Genomic DNA, 24,003 nt, shown 5'->3' with positions numbered 1-24,003 from the left:
CTTTATTTATTTAATTGATCCCATTTCCTCTATTAATTAAATTAATCTTTATTTATTTAATTAATTCATTAGCCTTTTCTACCCATGACACGTGTCATTCATCTCTTAATTCCTACACCACCTACCCCCTTTATCATTTTATTATTTCTTCTACCTACCCTCTAATCCTATCTGACCATTTATCTTTACACCTCTTAATCTTATCCCTTCATTCTCTAAAGTGTCTTCTATATAAGGAGATGCTTCTTCCATTATCAACCCTAAGCATTGTATTCAACTAATGAGCATTCTAATCAATGTTATGCAATCAAGCCTTCTATCAACCACATTTTTTGTTCTTTGTTGAGCTCTTGTGCACACATAAAATCTGAGAGCAAACATATCAAGCAAGATAAATGGAGATAGGAAGAATGAAGATTCAAACCCTAGTGGACATTTGATGGTATATTTTTTATTTTGTTGATTTGCATTGTCTTAGGTAATCTTCATATGTTATGGTAGATCTTTGTTGTTGTTAGGCTAGGGTTTTGTGGTTGAATTCATTTAATCTTTCAATACTATTGTTTCCATTATTCACTTTTCACCATACACAATAAGGAGTCTTATCACTCTCGGGATAGATTGTCCAATGAGCAGTATGAAGGATGCTAAGGATGCTCTGAATAAGAGTGTTCCGGTAGACAGACGAGGAGAAGAGATGCATGCCTATCTCTTCAATCAGATGATCAACATTTTGGAGAGTCTAAATAAGGCATGGGATAATCACTTTCTATCCCTTAGGACAATCTTTGTTGATATTTTCAAGTTTTTGTGAGCAACTGTACATATCCTTGTATATAGATTTTGGCGGATTCCTATCTTTGGCATTGTTGTCAAAGGGGGAGAGAGAAGAGTGAAAAATGGTGTAAATTCTCAGGGGGAGATTGTAGAAATTGGGTCACAATACCTTCAACATACTCTCATCAAATACAATAAGGCATTATATAAATTGGGTCACAATACCTTCCAAGAAGATATGCCAAACCGCTTCATCCTCTTTAAACTCATCACAAGTACTAGGTTGAATACAAACTCTATCACCTCCCATTCTCAAACTAGTAGCTAAGAACACAAACTTAACATCTCTCAAAAAACACACTAGAGACCAACAAGATGATAATAAAAGAGGAAATATCTAAAGGTTAAATGATTGGGATGCATGTCGTAGTAATAAGAATTATTACTAGGAACCATCCCCATAAATTTCCAAACATCCCACACAAAGTAAGACTCATTTTTTTTCATTAAGGTAAAATAGGTTTTGAGGGGGTCTTGAAACCTTGAACAACAAAAACCTACCTAAACTAGAAAACAACAAAGCACCAAGAAAAAACCATCCACAAAATGATAGACAACAAAATAGGGGCTAAACCCTGACACAACTACTATAATTAATTCAAGATCCTTCTGAATCAAGTGATCATGCAGGTTAATCATGTTGAACATACTTTAGGACTAAGAGGGGGGGGGGGGGTTGAATTAGTCTAGAACAAATACTTAAAACTTTATTTTACAATCCACCATCAATTTAACCTTATTCTTATCACTAGAAATGAAAGATAAAACAATGAATCACCATGCACAAGAGAACACTAGATTTATGTGGAAAACCCAAATAGGAAAAAACCACAGTCAAAGTTAACTCACAATATATGGAATAATTACAATATTGTTTTAGGCTCACTACCAAGGAAGCACACTACTCCCTAAAGGACTTGCAGGCTGAGATGCACAATTCCAGGGCAAGATATAAAGGACTTGTAGATTGAGACAAACTACCTTAAGGAAAGACAAAAATTGTAGAGAAGACTCGCTATCTCCAAGAAAGGTACATGAATATATGAATCAGGAATTAATAGGCCTTCAACAACACTACCTTAGATAATCTCCAAGTATGAAGTTGTCCTTGAATCTTTGTCTCAAGCAACCAACTTCACAACAATCACCACAAACTTTCTCTATCACATTTTTGTAGCACTAAGTTCTGCAAATGATATAATCATGTAAGTGTAACACACATATTGATCCACACACCCATCCAGACAATGAACATCAATTTGATCTTCTATATATACCATATTCTTCATCACAAACATCAATTTGGTCAATTGAATCAAAGGTTAAACATAAGTCCTATCAAGTCGGCCACCAAAACATAATTATGGTAAAAGTGGTCCAATCTAGGAGATAGAGAGGACCTAAAAACATCATATCACTTATTTCTAAACAGATTGAATCAATTCACATGCTACAGGTCACATCCTCCAAAGTCAGAAACAAGGTAACTTGTAGATAAACCAAGCAACACATCATTAGTCGGTCCAAAACATATCTTCTAGATGAACAAGCTCAATGTGGATACCCACATGCCAATGTAGGACCCAAAATAAATGCAAAACAATCTTGAAAGAAATAAGAGACATCCAAGGATTCACCATAAGAAAAAGAAAAACTTTTGTCTGTCGAGTCAGAGTAGTTACCTTGAAACACATATTCCAATTACAATGCACAAGCACATAGACCTTTTAGCATCATCTGGAGCACAAAAGGACATTCCCTAAACATCCAACAACATTCTCAAATCCTTCTTTCATCAAAGATCATACCGTCACAACATAATTGATACTTAACACTTTATTTTGGAGAGCCAGACAAATAGAGAACAACATAATCACTACTTGCAAACAACACTAGATCCTAAAAATTGAACTAAGACACATCACAAACATTATAAACATGTCCTCCAAGACACAACACCTAAAACATCAATATAGAGAAGTGTAGAGAATTTTCCAGACCAATTCTAATAGACAACTAGACTGGTAGCCAAATTCAATCACCAACCATATTAGTTGTAACACCAAGGACCTGAAAAGATAGAAGTGAAATGTCCATTGAACATAAACATTAAGTACAATTCTACAAGATTGAACATCATCAAATGTGGAGGAATGTGGATCATTCTTCTAGACTAGCACCTGAATATCATTTTGCACCAACTCATTTCATGAGAATTCCAAGAATCGAGATGTCCACATGCTTCTAATCCTCATTAGCATCTACTCCTCATCTTAAGATGATATCATTATTATATTGCCACTAATCTTATTCATGACCATTAACATCATTGTTGTCACAACAAAACATGTTCATTATCACTGACCTTCAACACAAAATAACCATCATCATCAACATTAACATATTAAAATTAAGTGTAGACATCATACACAAAACTGATGGTAGATATCATACATCTCTACACAACTGCATATCTAACAATACATTTGTCACCAAGAAAAAATATATGTACCAATTATCTCCATAGCACACAAGTGACAAAACAACTTTCAATTATCATTATTAGCATCAATACAGTCAATCATGACACCATATCATGTTGGATATCAACACCAAATATTTGCTCAACTCTCTTTTGAGACCCTTCATTAATTTCAGCACAATCTGCAATAACCTTCTACATAAGAACATAAACCATCTATACATTCATTTAAACTCGCCATATTAGTCTACACCATCCAATACTTATAGTATCATTTCTAACAAGGAGTAACATATATTTCATCAGCAAAGCAATAGACATAATAATCATGAATATCAACATCAATAATGACAATATCTAACAATTCCTTTAATCTCCAATGTCATATCTTTGCACTTAATTGCACCATGTGACATGAATGAAAACACCAAAAAACCAGTAATAGCATATGTGATACTCTCCATGACAAAACATATTAAATGCAACAATCTCTAACCAACCAATCACCATATCATCAAAGACATCAACTTGGTATAAATGACACAACAGACAACATATATTATCAAACATTAGGTTGACATAAATGACAACACATATTGCCAACACATCACCTCTTTAATAACCTTCATCTAATCCTTTGCAGGCTTGGAATAGTTCGAAGTCTAGCTAACATACCCTACATCATTGCAGCAAACTTATTTCCCTAATATTTTTCTACAACCTTACCAACAACATCACCTTTCTAAACATTGCTAGTAGCTCCAAAACTAGTCCCAATAGTCTTACCTTTCTTCTCCTTCTCCACAATATTTAGATCCTTGACCTTGTCATTAAGCATCTAGAGGCCAAGAAAGCTATTTTGAATGGCAAAATAACTAACACTCACCATAGCCTTGAGTTTATTGTGGACATTATTGATAGTTTCCTCTAGCATACTAATTTTTCTCCCATTATTATTTCTAATAACATTGACATCCTTAGCAACCTCCTCTTATAAGGATAACATTTTAGTTTTGTCTTTCATTTGCTTCCAAAAACCACCCCCACCATCAACATTATCCAACCTACTATGAAGGATCTGAATTTTCTCTATTATGAGGGAAATCTCATTAAAGAACCAATGGGATAGCCTAACATGGCCACTAGCTCCACTCCTAGCAAGACCCATGACATCCTAAATTCACTCCATAGAGTTGTGACTAGAAATATCCTCCTTAGTGCGGCCAATATGCTCACCAACATAAGGCATATCTATCTCACCTTTGTCTTCTTCCTTATCGAGGTTGTCCTCCTCCTTAGCGTTATGTTCTTCCCTTAAAATTTGCTTCCCCTTTTCTCCTGACCCTTTCCTGACTTTTTCACCAAACCTTCTATTTTTGTCTACAAAATCATCCTCCTCATTGCCAGTGGAAGAACCATGCAACCAAGAAAATTTGGGTTTGGTTCTTCTCTTAGATCTCTTAGAAGTTGATCTCCCTTCATAATCATAAACATCCCATTCCTCTTCGTCCTTCAAGGAAATGTCTTTAGTGACAATGGGCGTGCCCGAGAAGTGGATTTTGATATGTTTATTGTTGGGCTTAGTGTGTTTAGGCTCTTGCTTCATTGAGATAGTTTTTGCATGATCCATAACTAGTAGAATTAAGCCTTCATGGAGAACTAGGAGCCTAGCATTTTTCTTGTGATCCCTAATCCTGACCTCCAATGAAGACAAAAAGTAAAAGGGAAAATATATAGCTAATTTATGATGAAATTGATTCAAAAAACTAAAATGGTGTCCAAAGAAACTAGTAAATCTACCATCCAAAGTGATATACCTCATATTAGCCTTTGTGATCTTTGCCTGAAAGGGTTTAATAGAATCATGAACATAGCCACTAGACTTGGTCTTCATGAGCTTATCTATTTCTTGGTCTTTGAAGAAAATATTCAAGGCATCATCTGATGTCTTCTAGTCCCTAAATGTTTTCCTCCCTTTAGATGGAAGGCCTATAATTTGAGTTATAAACTCTTTAGAGATCACTAATTCGATCTTATAGACAATTAAAGTCCCATTATTCTAGCCTTTAACAAAATCCTTGGTAGAATGTGGGTCAACACCATGCGGTTTCTCCATTGATGGTGTGACACCACCTTCAATAAGCTTTTCTCAAATATTTGCCTCTTTCTTCCATATGTCACAGGAGCTGGGCACCATGTGACTTCTATCCCCACCCATGGAAAAGGTGTTGGCAAGAGACATTACATTGATGTTTAGATTGTTAGGTCCCGGAGACAACTGAGAATTGGGGGGGGTGAATCAGTTGTCAAATAAATTCAAACCAAAACAACTTAACCAACTTTTATGCTTAATACCAATAAACCAAACTTTTATGTCGGTAGACAGTTTTATCAGTTAATTACAATACCGGTAAAGATTAATGCATGAAATAGAAAGACAATAACATCCACAACACATAACACCAATATTTGTACGTGGAAACCCTGCAAGGGGAAAAACCATGGCGGGAAACCTTACCCACAATCAGATGATACTACTGCAGATAGTATGTGTATACAAATGGGGTCTGCACATGCAGAAAGGCCAAGCGCCTAGAGCTCACTACTCAAACACAAATAGGAGTCACACTGACTACAATTGGATGGTTAAATCCAATAAGGATGTACTGCTCAAAATAGCATCTTACTATGTTGGATTCAGTACCAGTGTAGTTCTGATTTTCTTCACAAAAACCTTGCTTCACCTTCAAATGATGTCTGCATGTAAAGCTCTTCTTATTATCACATATACTGAATTATTTCTTCCTTCGCATTCCACACTTGATCTTACAAATAAGATCTTACATTTATATCATAACCTGAGACCAATTTTAGTAGGTCAGCTCTAAAGGATATTACAATAAAAACAATTTACAAATAAAACAATATCCGATGCAATAATCGATTCAACATGTCGGCTTGATGCATTTACAACAATAATAAAACATCTCCATAGTTTGTCGTGCTAATATGGAATAGATAAGCCTTTCGGTGTATAACCTAGACCTATTTGCCGGGAACAGCGAATATGCAAACACGAATATGCCAATGAACAAATCTCCAAGACAAAGTGTCCAAACGATGTCTTCGACATAACTAGGTGTTTTTCATGCCATTCCAAGTGCTGGTGAACATTATATCCTGCCTGTGTACCAGATACCGGTGATTGTGCATAAGTCACTTGCTTTCCGGTGAACATTTCCGATTCTTCAAAGTGCCAAAGTTGATAAGTGATAGTAGGTGTTAACATCAATGACAAAACCATACCAAAATACCAACATAGATGTTGTCATTGATGCAACTAGAGTCAGATATCCAATTTGCACTTTATAATTCATTCATATCGGAAGATTGATTGAGGTCTAGTGAGATTCGGTGAGAAGAATAGGTCATCCGATAGAGTGTACAGTGTTTTGATTGGCGATTCATTTGTGTTGAGTATTTTGTGTTACATATCTCGGAGATGCATTGTGGACGTGTAATATGCCTTATTCTAGGATTATGGCCTCTAGTGATATGTCTTGTGTAAATTGGAAGATCGGGTAGATAGGTTTTTTGTTAGAACAATGTTTATCAGTTGTAATGTGTGGAGATTCTTTGTGCAGATCGTGCGGAGTGATTTTGGCGATTATTTGTGTGTTCAAGGATATTAAGCTGACATGTGGGAAGAATATGGACATTGTTTTTTGGTCTGCATGGTTGTTTTTGGATCAGATTGAGCTGACTTGGGTAACATGTTTCATTTGTGTGTGATGCGGTTTTTGGGCCGACATGATAAAGACCTAAAATCTTGATGCGGATATATAAGATTGATTTATTTGATCATTTTGTGATCAATGGTTATGTGTGATGTGTGTATGAGTGATTATGCGCAATTTCATATGCGTAGTTGAAAGATTTGTGCTTCGGTATAATGCATAATATCATAACTAAGTAGAGTAGTATAGCAGAGAAAGATTATGTGTTTTGTGCTTAACCAGAACTATACTTAGGCATTTTTTGATGCTATTCAATAGTTCAAACCTTCTTGTATCTCTTGTAATCATTTTGTAAGCTAGTGAGCATTTTGTGTTTTAGCCCTTATTGTAATTTTGAGTAGTGAGCTCTAGGCAATGTGTCTGAATGCATGTGCATTCCCATTGTAATATTTCACTTACTTCTAACAGGGTATTATCTCAATGTGGGTATGTTCCCATCGTGGTTTTTCCCTTGACTGGTTTTTCCACGTATAAATTTGGTGTTGTGGTGTTATGGATGTTTGTCTTATGTGTTTACATATTTCTTTTATTTATTTTCATTAGATGGTTGAAGAATAAAATTAATAATGTTAAAGATTGCAGAACACTAATTCATCCCCCTCTCAATGTTTCTTGATTCCAACAATTGGTATTAGAGCCTAGTTTCTCGGAAGGAGCCTAACAACTTGAGGAAGATCTGGGAAGCTGTTTTAATGGATTCCAGCAGTCTTAGACAACAGCTACTTGTTGCACTTGATGATCTTGATCACTCCAAAGCCAAAGTTCGGGAATTAAAATCAAATCTCAAGGATGCCGACAACTTCATTTAGTCATTAAAGGAGCAATTGAGTAAGTCCAAGGAAAAGAGAAAGGAGCTTGTTGATCAGCTTAAGTAGAAAAAAAAGTCTAAGCATCGATGATGAAGCCCTGAAGGAAAAGACAGAAGAATGTGAGAATCTTGCTAGAGATAATGCAGTTCAGAAGAATGAGAACATGAGGAAGATCTTGGAAAGCAGGTCCTACTTCTTAAGTTTGATCTTGAAGTTGCAAATGAGTACAAGGAGAAATTTCGAATCAGCTTAGCTAGACTAGATGGGATGTTTGCAAGTCAGAAGAATCCTAATGATACTCAAGGTCTTGGATTTGAGAAAGATAATTGTTTTGTTTCCAATAAATTTGGTCATATGGCTAGTCAATGTAGAAATGGGATGATCAATAATGGTCCATCTATATTTGGTCAATGTTTCAAATGCAATAAGTATGGTCATAAAGAAAATGAATGCAAAAGTGTGATGAACAAAATTCAAAATAGTTGAAATGTCAAATGTTATGCATGTAGTAGGTTTGGACATGTTGCTAACCAGTGTAGATCAAGAGGAAATAAGGAGAACTTCAAGCCTAGACAAGAAAATGTTGTTTTCTATGCTTGCAAAAAATCCGATCACATTGCTAAGTATTGCAGAAGTAAAACTGTGGATAGGAGAGGTCTGAAAGACAAGAACAAGAATGTAAAGCCAGATGAGAAGGGAATTGAGGACATCAGAGATCAGATGAAGAAGACTTGGGTAAAAAAGAGTGATGATAATGTAGTTAATGGGTCCCCACCTAATTCTGGTGCTAGAGCCTCATCCAGTAACTAAGCTAAGGCATTCGGCCTTAGGGGGAGATTTTCATTAAAAACTTACAAACCCCCTGTTGGAGATTTGTACCTAGTTCCGACAGGTTGCAGAGATGTGTGTGATGGTTATAGATGGATTTCCAGAATTTTTTTATCAAACTAGATGATTCGTAGATGATCTTTTGGGAGAACTCTGTGAATGCAGGATGTTTGAAAGAGTTAGGGTAAACAGCATTTATTATACCTAAAAGTTAGGTATGCGGAGGATAAAAAGAAAATTAACCTTTCATCTTTCAATTTTCATTCAAAGCAAGAGAGAAGAAGAGCGCTCTGAAGTAGAATTTCCAGAGATTCGAAGCGAAAAGAAGATTTGTAGCACGATCTTACATCTGGTTGAAAGGTATTTATCGATTAACACTATTTCAATTTGAAGCTTAAAATTTTAGATATGGCATCTTCTGGTATTGCGACACCGTTGGTAGTTGATTTCACTAAAAGGGCTAGACCTAATTTCAAGAAGCATCCATATAAGTCAATGGAGGATGATCCAAGCGACACTTTTTCATCAGCCCCTTATGGAGTATTGCAGTGTAGGATATTAGGGCTTATATTCACTATAATATTGAGGAGCTCGGGAGTTCCCAAATGATGAAACTATACACTCAACACATGATTGATGGAATGGGAAGCCTAAAGCCTGAATTTAAGTCGATTGAGAAGGGTTTTGCGCAGTTTATAAACTTTGTGGTGTTTGATGAGCCTGAGTGGGTATAGTACATTATGAGCAGAATGCATGATGAATTCATGTGGTTTGATAAACCATACAAGATTACCAAGAGTGCAATTAAGGTGGTAACATGTTTGATCTCAGTCAGTGAGGTGTTTGCATTGAGAAATGTTAAGAACCAGACCATAACAGAAGCTACTAATTCTCAATTTGACAAAAGGTCAATGACAATCAATGACATTATTGAATATGATGTTAGATTTGCATCAATGGTGATGGGATACAAAATATATCATTCTAGCTAGGATAATTCAGTATCAGATACAACCATCTATGTTGCTTATCAGATATTGAAGGAAGATAAGAAGTATGATTTATGCGAGGTACTCTAGAATGAGCTATTAAGCCATTTGAAGAATATCAAATAGGATAAGAAGCATGTATTTAAATTTGGAACCTTGATCATATGTTTGTACTTCTACTTTATGAATGAGATTCTAGGAGTTGGAAAAGTTCAATGGGCCTATGGTAGGCATGTGGCGGTTCAAATAAATGAAACTCTTCATGGCCTCGGAGATTCTACAGTCTGAAATGGCATTGTTTGGGGATACTTCAAAACCTTGCAGAGCAAAGAGAGAATTCCTAAGGAGATAGTGGAAAAGTATGAGGATACAAACTACTTTATGGTTGACACTGATCAATGCCTTATAGAAGCTGTGGAACCAAGAACTTCATGGATCATGCCCATGGGGTATGACATGGAAGGACACATTCTTGATGCATATGCTCAACACTTATTGAGGAAAGGTTTGGAACTTACAAGGAGAAGATCTTGGACTTACACTCTAAGTTCAAGAAGCCTGAAATTCAAAAGAAGGTGAGGAAGGAAGTAGAATAGCTGGTGGATAGCATGCAGATTACCAAAGAGGCAGTCCAGAGAGCTAGAGAGAAAAACATTTTGAAAGAAGAAGATATGGTCAAGACAAAGAAGGATAAACCAAAAGCTCCTACCCCTAAGCCGAAGCAACCAAAGAGTTCAACACCCTCCTTCGTTGCTCAAAAACCTATGAGTTAACCTAAGCCTCAAGACAAACCATCTAGTGAAGGAAAGAGGAATAGAGGACAAGCCAGAGTATTCATTCCTATTGATGAACATGAGACAGAGTCAGATGAAGCAGTCAAGGAAGTTAAAGCCAAACATGATAAGGTCACCAAGTTCTCAAAGGAGAAACCATCCGGTGGACCTAAATCTGGTAAGAAATCAAAATCTGAACTTGATGAGGCATTAAAGAAAGGTAAACTTAAAGCTAATCCTCCTGTGTCCTTGAATGAGATTGTTAATGAGGTTGTTAAGAATGAGAATTTAAAACCATTAGCAGAATGATATGAAAATTTTGATGAATCTGGTAAGAGAACATTAGAGGAAGCAACTATAGAATACCTAAATGTATATAGTAAGGCTCTAATTGAGTTAATGACAATTATACCCAAGAGCTTGTATTACATTTTGGATGCTAGGAGACAAACTACAAATAAAGAAGGGGAGAACTTGAAAGAATATGTATTAGTCAATCTTTGTTTAGTTATTTCTAAGGAAGAGATAGATATATTACTTTAGTTAGCAAAGAATGAGTTCAGAAGTAAGCACAAAGTAAATAAGATCATGTTTGGTAAAATTGATGAAATGGATAAGGAAACAGAGAAGATTTTGACAAAAAAATTGTTAGATAACTGGTATCAAGTCAATCAAGTAAAAGGACAAGGTGACACTAATCCTAAAGTGTAGACAATGGATGATACTTTTGTCTCGGAAGTCCAAACTCTTGAGCAAGCAGAGGCTAATATTGAGGATATAGATGCAGGGAAAGAAGATGAGGGTAAAGAAAAGAGTGGCAACCCTCTGGTTCTTGGAAAGGAAGAAGATATAGAGGAGACTACTAAAAAGGAAAAGGTGGAGATGAAGGTTGAAGTTGAGGTTGAGGCAAGAGACATTGAGAAATCAGTGAAGGGGAAGCAAATTTATGTGGATCTAGAATTCACTCAAGGCCTTATCAACCTAGCTTCTTTGTCCCTCATCTAGGTGCCAAAGCCAATGAAGATCTTCTAAAATCTCACATAGAGAATAGTGAGTTGCTTACTATAAAATCTGGTGTTCTAGAGAATCTCATGCCATCATTTTAGAAGAACTCATCAAACACGCCATCCGAGAAATTGAGAAGCTTAATCAACTATGTGGATAGTCACTTTCAATCCTTTGAAAAATATGTTGAAGAGAAGGTCTGGAATGAGTTCAATGCAAGAAGGCTCTAGACACTAAAGAATATGATCATTGATGATAGAGTCATTCTGGATACGTGTGTAAAGGATATTCAGGATAGTCTATCCAAAGGGGAAACATTTATAAGTCATGTTTATCATTATCTAAATTCACTGTGGATATTTAGAAAAAGGCTAAAGAGTATGAGGATCAAATTGCATAGATGTCTCAGTCATTTGATCCCTTATTAGTCTCCTTGAGCAGTCACGAAGACTAAGTGATATCTTTGCTAGAGAAAATCAGGAGTTTGAGTCAGGAAAAAGAGAAAATAATTGGCAGTCTGTGAACTTAGGAGTCTCATTACTCCCAAGTTGGATATCATGATTAGTGGTTTGGAAGATGCCCAAAGTGCCATAAAATCCATGGATCTGACAGATCTCAAGTCAGCAGAGGCACTTGCATACTTTCTCAATGGGCTTATAACTATGTTGGAGAGTCTTAAGAAGGGTTGGGATAGCCACGTAAATTCATTGAAGAATTCTTTTGCAGACATCTTCAAATTATTGTGAGTATAAAAGGATTGTGTGTACATATGTGAATATCATTTTTGGTTTCTAGAACCCTACCTTTTCCATTTATGTCAAAGGGGGAGAGTAGATGAGTGAAAAATGTTGATCTTAAGGGGATTTTTTTATTTTTGGAATCTGGTAGTCAGATTTTCAATTGTAGTGTATATATCTTGGTTTTGGTCTGACACTTAGTCATTTTTCACTAAGTGTTGCCATCAATACCAAAGGGGGAGATTGTTGGCAAGAAACACTGCATTGATCTTTATATGTTGTCATTGATGTTAACTAGAGTCATATATCCAATCCATAGCTCATAATTCATTCATAGCGGAAGATTAATTGATGTCCACTGAGAAGAACAGGTCATTCGGTAGAGTGTATAGTGTTTTGATTGGCGAATCATTTGTGTTGAGTATTTTATGTTATGGATCTCTAAGATGTATTGTTGACATGTAACATGCCTTATTCCAAGATTATGGCCTCTACTGATATGTCTTGTGTGAATTGGAAGATCGGGTAGACAAGTTTTCTGTTAGAACAATGTTTATGAGTTGTAACGTGTGGAGATTCTTTGTGTGGATCGTGTAGAGTGATTTTGGTGGTTATTTGTGTGTTTGAGGATATTAAGCCAACATGTGGGAAGTGTGTGGACATTTTGTTTTTGTCTGCATGGTTGTTTTTGGATCAGATTGAGCTGACTTGGGTAACATGTTTCATATGTGTGTTATGTAGTTTCTGGGCTGACATGATGAAGACCTAAAATGTTGATGCGGATATATAAGACCGAATGATTTGATCATTTTTGTGATTGATTGTTATGTGTGATGTGTGTATGATACATTTTGCACAATTTCACATGCACAGTTGAAAGATTTGTGCTCTGGTATAATGCAGAATATCAGAACTGAGCAGAGTAGCAGAGCAGAGCAAGATTATGTGTTTTGTACTTAACTAGAACTATACTTAGGCATTTGTTGATTCTATTCAATAGTTCAAACATTCTTGTATCTCTTGTAATCATTTTTTAAGGTAGTGAGCCTTCCAAGTTGTATCCCTTATTGTAATTTTGAGCAGTGTGCCTGAATGCATGTGCATTCCCATTGTAATATTTCACTTACTCCTAATAGGGTATCATCTCATTGTGGGTATGTTCTCGCTATGGTTTTTCCCTTAACTAGGTTTTCCATGTATAAATCTGGTGTTGTGGTGTTATGGATGTCTATCTTATGTGTTTATATCTTTCTTTTATTGATTTGCATTAGATGGTGGAAGAATCAGATTAATAATGTTAAAGATTGTAGAACACTGATGCACCCCCCTCTCAATTTTCCTTGATTCCAACAAAAGGAGGCTCCACAAAGACCCCAAAATGTAGGATGAGAGAAACTGTATACCAAATCGATGCTCAAACTAGACGTATTAATCCAAAAAAATCAAGGTAGATGCAAGCGAACCAAATCAATGCTCAAACTAGAAGTAATCCAAAAAAATCAAGGCAGATGCAAGCAATAGAGTAGAAAGAGGCCCCCAAATGCCCTAGAATCCATGGTAAATTAATGGTGACATGGGAAGGGGTAATAATGAATGTGTAAGGAGACACCACTTTAGCTATTAATAAGTTCATGATTAATGATTGAACAAGCCTCAAGGGGTTGAGGGTTATTAGAATCCCACAATTGAATTGACCCTACTATATTTGCAAATAGGTCAATAACCATATTACCTTCATAGTATATGTGAGTTATATGACACTCATCAAAGGTATCTATGATAGAAATAAAATCTAGTATCAAAACTTGTATAAACCAACTAGGGTAAAGAGTTTCATTTAAACAATAAATAATATTTAGTGAATCCTCCTCGATTCAAACTATTTTGAACTTTCCAGTGTGATCCAGATTTCCTTGGCCACTCTATAAAAATAAACCTGGATATAATCCCTTGGAGGACCTTTCTACAAAATTTTATCCCTAGGCTTCTTAGCATTTTGAATGAGAATAGAGATGTAAAAGGGGAGATTTCAATTAGAAATGACCTATTTGACATAATCAGACACAAACACCTTGAAGCCTTCTTGGACCATATTAGCAATTCCAACAAGAAAATTATCTTTAATTGAAATGAAAATTTTGAAAGAAAGATTATGAACAAAGTGAAAAGAATCCCTAAAAATCCTATTGTTTTGTTCCTTCTAGGTACCCCAAGAAACATGAGGTAAAATAAGAGACCAAATAAATGCCAAGGATTCTTATAAGTAGTGATCCATTAAGACTGGCCTTCAAGGAAAGAGCGTAGAAACACCCAATTGAGATTCCAAAGTGAGATAATGTGAGACCAAATCTCCATAACAAAGTCGCAACCAAAAAGAAGGTGGAATGAGCTCTCCAAGTCCCTCTCACAAGGACAACATCCATTTAGCAATGAGAATCTCCTTTTACAAAAATGGTCAACACTTTATTTTGAGCAAGAAGACAAAAAAATATACTGATTTAGGTGCTACCTTTGGGTCCACTACAAAGCCCAGAAAGGGGGAGGAGGCTACATATCAAGCTACTAGAATGGAGATTGAGAACTACCCTTTAAATGAAAAATTCCAGACCATTTGGTCCTACAATCTAGAGGAAGGAATATTAACAAAAGAGTGAAAACTCTATAGGATTGAAAGAGTTGGATTGACACAAGATAAATCTTTCCACTTACCATTAGCAATTTAATCAACCAAATAGTTGCCAAACCTCCTGATGCACTCTTCCATGAAGGGTGCTACCCAATGGATGTACTTGAGAGGGAAGATCCCAAACCACCAATCATTTCAAAAGAGAATATTGTGACCATTGCCAAGGAACCATCTTAATCCTTTATGAAGCAAAAATATAGGCCTCAATATATAATTCTAGAGGGCATAACTAGAAGGGGCACCAAACTGATCATGTACCAATTCCTATAAATTTTAAAATATAGGCCTCAATATATAATTCTAGAGGACATAACTAGAAGGGGAACCAAACTGATCATGTATCAATTCCTGTAAATTATCATAATTGCTAAGATAGTAAGACTCATTTGTTAATTCACTTCGATCGATTAATTAAATTTGGGTGATGATAAATATTTATTTTAATTGATATATGTGCATAGACTCATTAAGAGATAATTAATTAAGTAATAATGATTAGTAAATTAATTATAGATTTTTATAAAATAATTAATTTGATTATTTAATTAATATAATATAATCAATTAACCAAGAAGGAAAATTAACATGATTAAGTTGATAAATCGATGGTGAAATGTAGGTGTCTACTATTGATATTCTCTATTATTTTTATAGCAATATTGGGACAATATTAATTGGTTTATAATACTTTCATATGCATAAAATATTACAAGTGGGTAATGATAATACAAAATATATGTTTTGTAGAGCCTTAGTTCATATAGCTCATCATATGAAAGAATTTTGTTTTATGATGTACACTTATACTTGCTATTAAGGAAAAACTAGGGGAGAAAATCTTTTGCGGTGGTGAATTGGTTGGAAGAAATTATTGATGTTCAACATGGGGTAAATGGTATCCATGAGCACTAGGGAGTAGGTGGTTATGTGTCTATATATCTTTGGTGCAAGATTATGGGTAATGTTTTTATCATAACATGTATTTAGGCTATGGTTATGCGTATTGATCGTAAGGGTATTACTACCTATAATGCTTAATTTTAGAATAACTTTCTAGCATGAGAAATATTATCTCAAATATCTATACTCAATACTTTCATGGATAAGGCCCTATCAACTCAAATTATGAAATAATGTGCAAGATTTGTTGTTGGTCTAACCTAGAATAGTACAGAATGTATTATTTATATATATATATACATATACATATATATATATATGTATATGTATATATATATATATGTATATGTATATACACATATATATATATATGTATATGTATATACACATATATATACATATACATATATATATGTATATACACATATATATGTATATACACATATATATGTATGTATATACACACACATATATATATATATATGTGTGTGTATATACATATATATAGATATGTATATACATATATATATGTGTATATACATATATATATGTGTATATATATATATACACACATATATATATATATGTATATACACATATATATATGTATATACACATATATATATGTATATACATATCTATATATATGTATATACACACACACATATATATATGTGTGTGTGTATATACATATATATAGATATGTATATACATATATATATGTGTATATACATATATATATGTATATGTATATATATATGTGTATATACATATATATATATATACATATCTATATGTATATACATATCTATATATATATATATATACATATGTATATATATATATATATACATATGTATATATACATACATATGTATATGTATACATATGTATGTATATTTACATACATATGTATGTATATATATAGATACATATGTATGTATATATACATATGTATACATATGTATGTATATATACATATGTATACATATATATATACATATGTATACATATGTATATATATATATATAGGCTATATCCCTTTACCTAAATAAAAAAAAGACCCTAATATAACTCCTAAATTATCTTTAAAAATATTCTTTTAGAATAGTTTTTTAACTATGAATATTGTGAGAATTTGTTGAAGATAGCCAAGATCTAGGGCACAATGAATAGCATAATAGAAAGACAAAAGAGATTGATAAGAATAAACTATATTCCAATCAAGATGAAAATACTGATCAACTGGATCATCAAAAGTTGTTACATACAACATAGATGAGCCCTCTTATAAAGGCAAGGCTAAGAGACGAGAGAGCACACAATGCTAACATGTGACTTAATGAGATGCAAGGGTAGGTAGGAGAAAGGGTAAAATATTCCACATGAGGTGGATCACCCATTGAAGGTGGAATTATCACTCCACAATAAGTGGATGTGATAAAGTAATAACACGATCACACCATAAAAGGTGGAAATTCTCTTGCATGCACACTCCCAATGTAGTACATCTCCCTAAGTGTCTCATATGCAATCTACAATGATATGCATGTACCTAAGAAAACTTAAGTGAAGTGTAATTATATCCTATATGAATAAATAATTGCACCAACACCCCCCCTTAAGTGCAACTTAGGCAAATGCACTTAAGTCTACTATGCAACTAAGCAATGCAAGATGGGTCCCAGCTACATGGCCATGTTAGGTACCCATGTACAAATGCAAATGCAATCTCCCATAAAGCAAGGAAAGAGAGGAAAACCCAATGAGAAAAAACCCTCCCCCAAAAGAGAGATGAAAACTATATACAAAGGAACTCTCAAACAAGTATGAGAAGGACCAAACCCCATGTGAGGAAAAAGTCCCCCCCATATGAGAGAAGAAGAGAGACCAAGTAGCCCCCCCTCAATGTAGAATCTACACCAATGGTAGAAGCTCGAAGTTGAATGAAGAAACTGCTCCATGAACATCAAACAATGTTCCTCCCCTTGAGAAGAAACAAAACCAAAGGTGTATAAATGAAGTCTCCCCAATCATGAAGGGAAGATGTAAGAAAAAAACTCATGATGAATGAAGTCTCTGAAAACTGCTCAAGTGTCCCCATGTTGATGCTGAAAGTTACCCCCTCCAAAGGTGGTGTACTGATCCACACTGCTAAAAAAGAAACTCCAAGATCTAGTGGAGATGAATGTGGAACAATATCCAAAGACTCACATGTCTCCTCTAAGGATAAGGAGACCTCCTCCAACTGCTGTACAAAAGTATCCATAATCATGTCAACCTTGAAAGAAGGATCATGTAGAGAATGCATAAGAGGGTCAGAGTGTTCCCTCACAACAATCAAAGAAGGATCATCTTCATCAAAGAGAAGATGAATGTCATCAATGATGTCTCCCAAATCTGCAATGTAGGACTCCACAAACAAACTTGCAATGTCTATCAAGTAGTCATCCTAATGAACTGAATCTGGAAGACAAGAAATATCCTGTTGCACTGAATCACAAGAAGGTAAAACTATTGCACTACCTGTATCATCAAGTGCAATAGGTGGTGTGATATCAATAGGAGGAGATGAAATGCAAGGCCAAGAATGGGGTCACATGTGAGAATCCCCAAGTTCAAGTACCCAAAGTTCTCCTCAAAATCTGAATCATCATGTGAAGAATCAACCTCATCAATAGAACCAAAATGTGAAAAGGAGAACAACCGAGATGTATGATCAACCACCTCAGTCGCAATGATAGCTCTAGTCTCCAAGTCTCTAATAATGACTGAATCAGGTGTGAACTCTGCAATTTTTCTCGTTGCGCCATGTGTGATCTGATAGATGGAAAGAAGATTGTTTGTCAAATGGGGTACACACAACACATCATTGAAGGAGTTATCCTCAGTGGCAATAGATCCTTTCCCAATCACATCCATGTATGTATGATTGCCCATCAAAATATGTGGCATGTGGCAAGGCTCAAATGAAGAGAATGTAGACTATGAAGATGCCATATGATGAGAAGCCCCTGAATCTAGAAGTCATCTCCCTAAATCATGAATTGTAGTAGCACAAAGAGCTTGTCCCTTTCCTTTATCTGTCCCAAAAGAGTGATCCTTTCCTTTAACCTTTTCTTTGAAAGAAGAAGCCGAAGTAAACATTCTAGAAGGTAAATTGATTTTGTTCTTCTCAAGAAGATGTTTCAATTCATTAATATCCTTCTTGTAACAACATTGTTCATCATGTTCGGACTTCTTGCAATATGCACAAAAAATATTGTCCTTATATGATTTCCTCTTAGGTGAGGATGTAGAATCACCTTGTTGTGGAGAGGAGGATTGTGCTCCATCTTGTTGTGGCTTAGGCTTAGGTTGCTTTTGGTTCTTTCATTTTCCTTGATTTCTTTGATTCCCTTTATTAGCCACCAAATCTTGTGACTTTGAAGATTTGAGAATCCCCATCTTAGTCAACTTAGATTGCTCAAGTATCAACATCTTCGTGAATGCATCAAAGGATGGTGGAGTGTAGGAGGCACCTTGACCCAATCGATGGGTGTGAAATCTAGAGACAAAGGCTTCATACTTTGATGGAAGCTTGTCCAACAAGTTGTAAACCAATTGAGCATCCTTTTTGTCAAAGCCACAATCCTTTAGCTTTGCTCTTAGCTCATTTGCTTTCATGACATAATCCTGGATTTTATCAAAATCCTTGGGATCCAATGTTGTGAGTTCACTATCAAGCTTGTAGCCCTTAATGTCATCAACTTGACCATACAATTTCTCATAAATATCCCAAGCCTCTTTAACTATAGTACACTTATCAATGTGAAAAATGAGGTCATCTAATACATACTTTCTCAATGTTCCAAGTGCCATACAATTTTTAGTGAGCCATTCAACTTGAGCATTAGGATCAGCCGTAGGATTATGTGGTTCTTTTATTGTTCTATTTACATAATGAATGAGTCATTTTTCCATTAGTTTACTCCATGCCTTAATCTTCCATGATGCATAATAATGTGGAGTTAAAAGCGGAAATTAAGGAGAACCCATAGAACCAAAATGAAAAAACACAAGATAGAGAGAGACACAATCACACAAGACACCCCCCCAAATTACTCAATCAAGAAACCCCCCCCCAAAAAAAATAAATAAATAAATAAATGATGATTTGGCACTTTATACTTAGTGCATGTACAATGTCCACTTGCAAAACAAGGCAAGGTGGACTTCTTATTTCAACTTTACAAATGCCTCAAATAGGCTATAAGAGACCTCAAAAAATACTGCAAGTGATCTAGACTGAGATCCAAGCAAAATACAAGTACCAAATAGGCAAAAAATGACCAAATACTAAAAGTTCAATTTCTACTCAAAATCACTACAAATGGATGGAAAATTATGCACTTTCAAAAAAAATGACACCTGAAAAGGAGGTTGTATGACCCCAAATGAAGCCTCTGAAGTTGCAAAATTGAGGATTAGATAGGTACAGTCATCAAAAACTGCAAATTGTGAAAAATTTGTCCTTCAAAATTAGAAAATTCCTCCACTACTGCGAAGAGCATGAAAAATTAGCCCAAATAAAAAAAATTGCACCAAAAAAGGAGCAAAAATGAGCAAGATATGGCCTCTTGAATTTGAACTGCAAAATCAAAAAGCTCAATGAGAGGGGGTGAAAAAAATTCAAAAATTTTCTGATGCAGTGCTGACGTTAGCATTTAACTATGCTAAATTTGACGATTGTATGACCGTCATCAGGTTGTCACACCCCCCTGGCTGGTTGTCTGTACAGTACAGACTTGATGACATGGCATGCAATAATTGGTCTATACAGCCTATGTGGCACTGACGGGTCCGTACAGATAGTGATGTGGCAGGTACATGTGGCTTGTACAGTCTGCTGATGTGGTTTACATATGGTGAATGACATGGAAAATAATGTGTCAATCCGTACAGATGACTGTATATACGAATTGCAGAGTTGGACACTGACTAAGCAACTATGGTGTGTCAGGTGACTGGGCAACAGACTAGGAGTTTGTACTACTGACTAAGCATTGTGAAGGCCAGTCTGGTGGTGCCACATGGTGAGTTGACTATTTACTAGGGTCTGCATGGCGTGGCACAAGGAAGCCACGTGGACGACAAAAAGACGGTTGTGAAAGGCAGAGGTTAGTCAGTGGCCAAGATGGAGGCAACGTCGACCGACAGAGGTTGGAGACAAGGTGACTAGTACAGGTGTGGAGGCCGCCAGTGCTGAGGTCCTGACAATTTAAGGTCACCAGAAAGTAAGCCATTGTCGGTAGGAAGACACATAGACCCAAGCAGGGAACGGGCTGCAGCAGGTGGAGGTCGGTGGCAGGGAGCAGGGAGCGGACGCCGGTGGTCGCAGTGATCGGGAGTGGCCCGTGAAGGAGGAAGAGTGTTGGCTGGGAAAAATCAATGGTCGCCGAGAAAGTACAGGGTCCTACGGATACGGTGAACCCAAACAAAATATAGTTCCTACAGACAATAAATGCGAATACGGGGCGGTATGGTGGTGGCGGGGTTACTAACCCCCCCCAAAAAATATATATATATAATTTTTGATTTTTCAAAAAATTTAAAAACTAAAAAATAAAACTACGAAAAATTTAAAAAATATTTTTCACAAATTTTTTTTTTTTTTTTGAAAAATCCATACCGCTCAGTCAAAAAGGCTAAATTTTTTCTCCAAAATAGGCCAAGTTTATACTTAAATTTCATGGAAATGGCCTCCCGAACTCAACCATGATATCCAAATCGTCATAGGATGCACCTATAATGAGAATCTTTCTAGATCCGAAAATGAAAGCCTACAAAAGCTCTCCAAAATGACTAATCAATGAAGCCCTATAGGCTCTGATACCATGTGAGAATTTGTTGAAGATAGCGAAGATCTAGGGTACAATGAATAGTACAATAGACAGACAAAATAGATTGATAAGAAGTATTCTAATCAAGATGAAAATACTTCAACTGGATCATCAAGAGTTGTTACATACAACGTAGATGAACTCGCTTATAAAGGCAAGGCTAAGAGACAAGAGAGCACACAATGATGACATGTGGCTCAATGAGATGCAAGGGTAGGTAGGAGAAATGGTAAAATATTCCACATGAGGTGGATCACCCACCAAAGGTGGAATTATCACTCCACAATAAGTGGATATGATAAATTAATAACAAGTTCACCCCATAAAAGGTGGAAATTCTCCTACATACACACTCCCAATGTAGCACATCTCCCTAAGTGTCTCATATGCAAACTACAATGATATGCATGTATCTAAGTAAACTTAAGTAAAGTGTAATTATGTCCTATATGAATAAATAATTGCACCAACAAATATTAATATTAATCAAACTAAATATACCTTTAAATATATTATTAATATATACGATTAGAAAATTTCAATATTGTAATTTCAAATCATAAATTCTAAAATAAAAACTAATATTTTTAATGTCTTCTATTAAATGAACCTAATTAGATTTTTTGACTTCATAAATAAAATTATAAATATCGATATACTACATATTTGTAAATTTATATTTTTCCAAACATTTTATTTTTGTATTAATATCCTTTTATCTCTACTTAAAGTTCTAAAATGAAGAAGCTTTATTTGGATCAATATTTGTAGGTCTAGTTAACTAAATTCTAAAATACTACCCAATGCATTTTTTATAGAGCATTTAGATATTATTGTTCTATAGAAACTAAGAATAAAATAGCTTAAGTTTTATGTGTTTTATAAATCTAAATGTTTTTATAATGTAAATTTATTTTTAAAATATTTTTTATTACATTATATGTAGAAAACAAAATATGAGGAGTCTAACAATGCATTTTGATGTCAATATTTTATTTATTATTTATTATTTATTATTTATTAAAAGGCCTCTCACAATACACTTTATGATAAATGTGTATGAGATATATCTTTTATGAAAAGTAATGAACTAATTTGTTTTATACGAGTATTATAATATGTAAAGTTTTGTGCAGACTTGGATTGTAGGAAAATGGGCAGGTTATAGAGATCAAAAGTGTGCACCAAAAGGAACTCAATTTTATCAATTTACATTGCCAAAGATCGTTGAATTCAGGAGTGATTGCACATATAGAGATTCAGTATCACTTGTGCTTCCACAAGAAGTTAAAGGACTCAATTGTTGTGAGGTAAAATAAATATATTTTATCTTATAAGTAATGGTTGTTTATAAAAGAAGATATGTTTAAATTATCTCACTTGTGATTGTAGTACACAATGCCTAGAAGAGTAGTACACGCTTGCCATGCAGGAGGAGTTGTTCATGCACTTGAAGGTTACAAGAATCATGAAGTTGGAGCAATTAATGTTGATCACATTGATCTTGTATGGAATGCAGCCATAAAATATGGATTTACTCTTGTTCCACAACCTCCAGCTAAATGATTTTCTTGCATGTATACATGCCTTTGTTTTCTTTCTTAAAATATTAATTTGTTGCAACTCTTTGAATAAGATATTCAAATAGTTTGTCACATTATGTATTATTATCATCAATTATGTTATCAAGAAATAACTTTCCATTGAAATTATAATCTTATAGAAAATTCTTTAGCATAAGAATTCACTGCTTTGAGTTTCTCAATCATAGAATGTTTAATTATAAAACATATACAATATAACTACTATTTCCATAATTTCAATGTTATTGAGGTTGTAAATAAATAATACCGTCAAAGATCTTAACATTCCAAAATGATAATTAGTATATAATATCTTAAGGAAATGTTTGAATTTGATTATCCTAACTACTTAAAAAAATCTCAACTTAAGAATGTTTTTTTATTAATTTAATATTATATAAAAAAATATTTTTAAATTTATAATTTAATTATATTCCCAATAGTTAAAAAATTCATATTATAGAATAAAACTATTGTCAAAGCATCATTTATCTATATGTAATTTCATATCATCCAATAAAGATTGTATTTCTTTTCATTGTTTTCTTTGTATAGTACATGTTTTCACATGTTTGGATTTATATGTTGCACTTTCATCCACAAATTTTTAAAAGCTTTAAGATGCTAAAATAGGATTGTGTTCTGTCACTCTTATCATACCTACTCACATAGGGTCCTATCATATTTTTCTCACA

The 24,003-nt window shown here is 34.6% G+C and overlaps 1 protein-coding gene across 2 annotated transcripts in view; it reads left to right on the top strand.

Moving 5' to 3' along the window:
- The window catches only part of LOC131035003 (very-long-chain aldehyde decarbonylase CER3), a 47,889-nt gene extending 24,455 nt beyond the window's left edge, over positions 1-23,434 (top strand). For both annotated transcript variants that reach the window (XM_057966638.1, XM_059219947.1), the window contains 2 exons: positions 22,862-23,035; positions 23,118-23,434. In XM_057966638.1, coding sequence (XP_057822621.1) covers positions 22,862-23,035; positions 23,118-23,291 — 348 coding nt within the window. In that variant the 3' untranslated portion in view covers positions 23,292-23,434. The remainder of the gene's footprint in view (positions 1-22,861; positions 23,036-23,117) is intronic.
- Positions 23,435-24,003: the final 569 nt, after the last annotated feature.

Source organism: Cryptomeria japonica, chromosome 4 (assembly GCF_030272615.1).
Source record: "Cryptomeria japonica chromosome 4, Sugi_1.0, whole genome shotgun sequence".
In the NCBI taxonomy this organism is placed as follows: domain Eukaryota; kingdom Viridiplantae; phylum Streptophyta; class Pinopsida; order Cupressales; family Cupressaceae; genus Cryptomeria; species Cryptomeria japonica.
The sequence above is the reverse complement of the archived record's forward strand: the minus strand, read 5'-3'. Positions and strand labels throughout refer to the sequence as shown.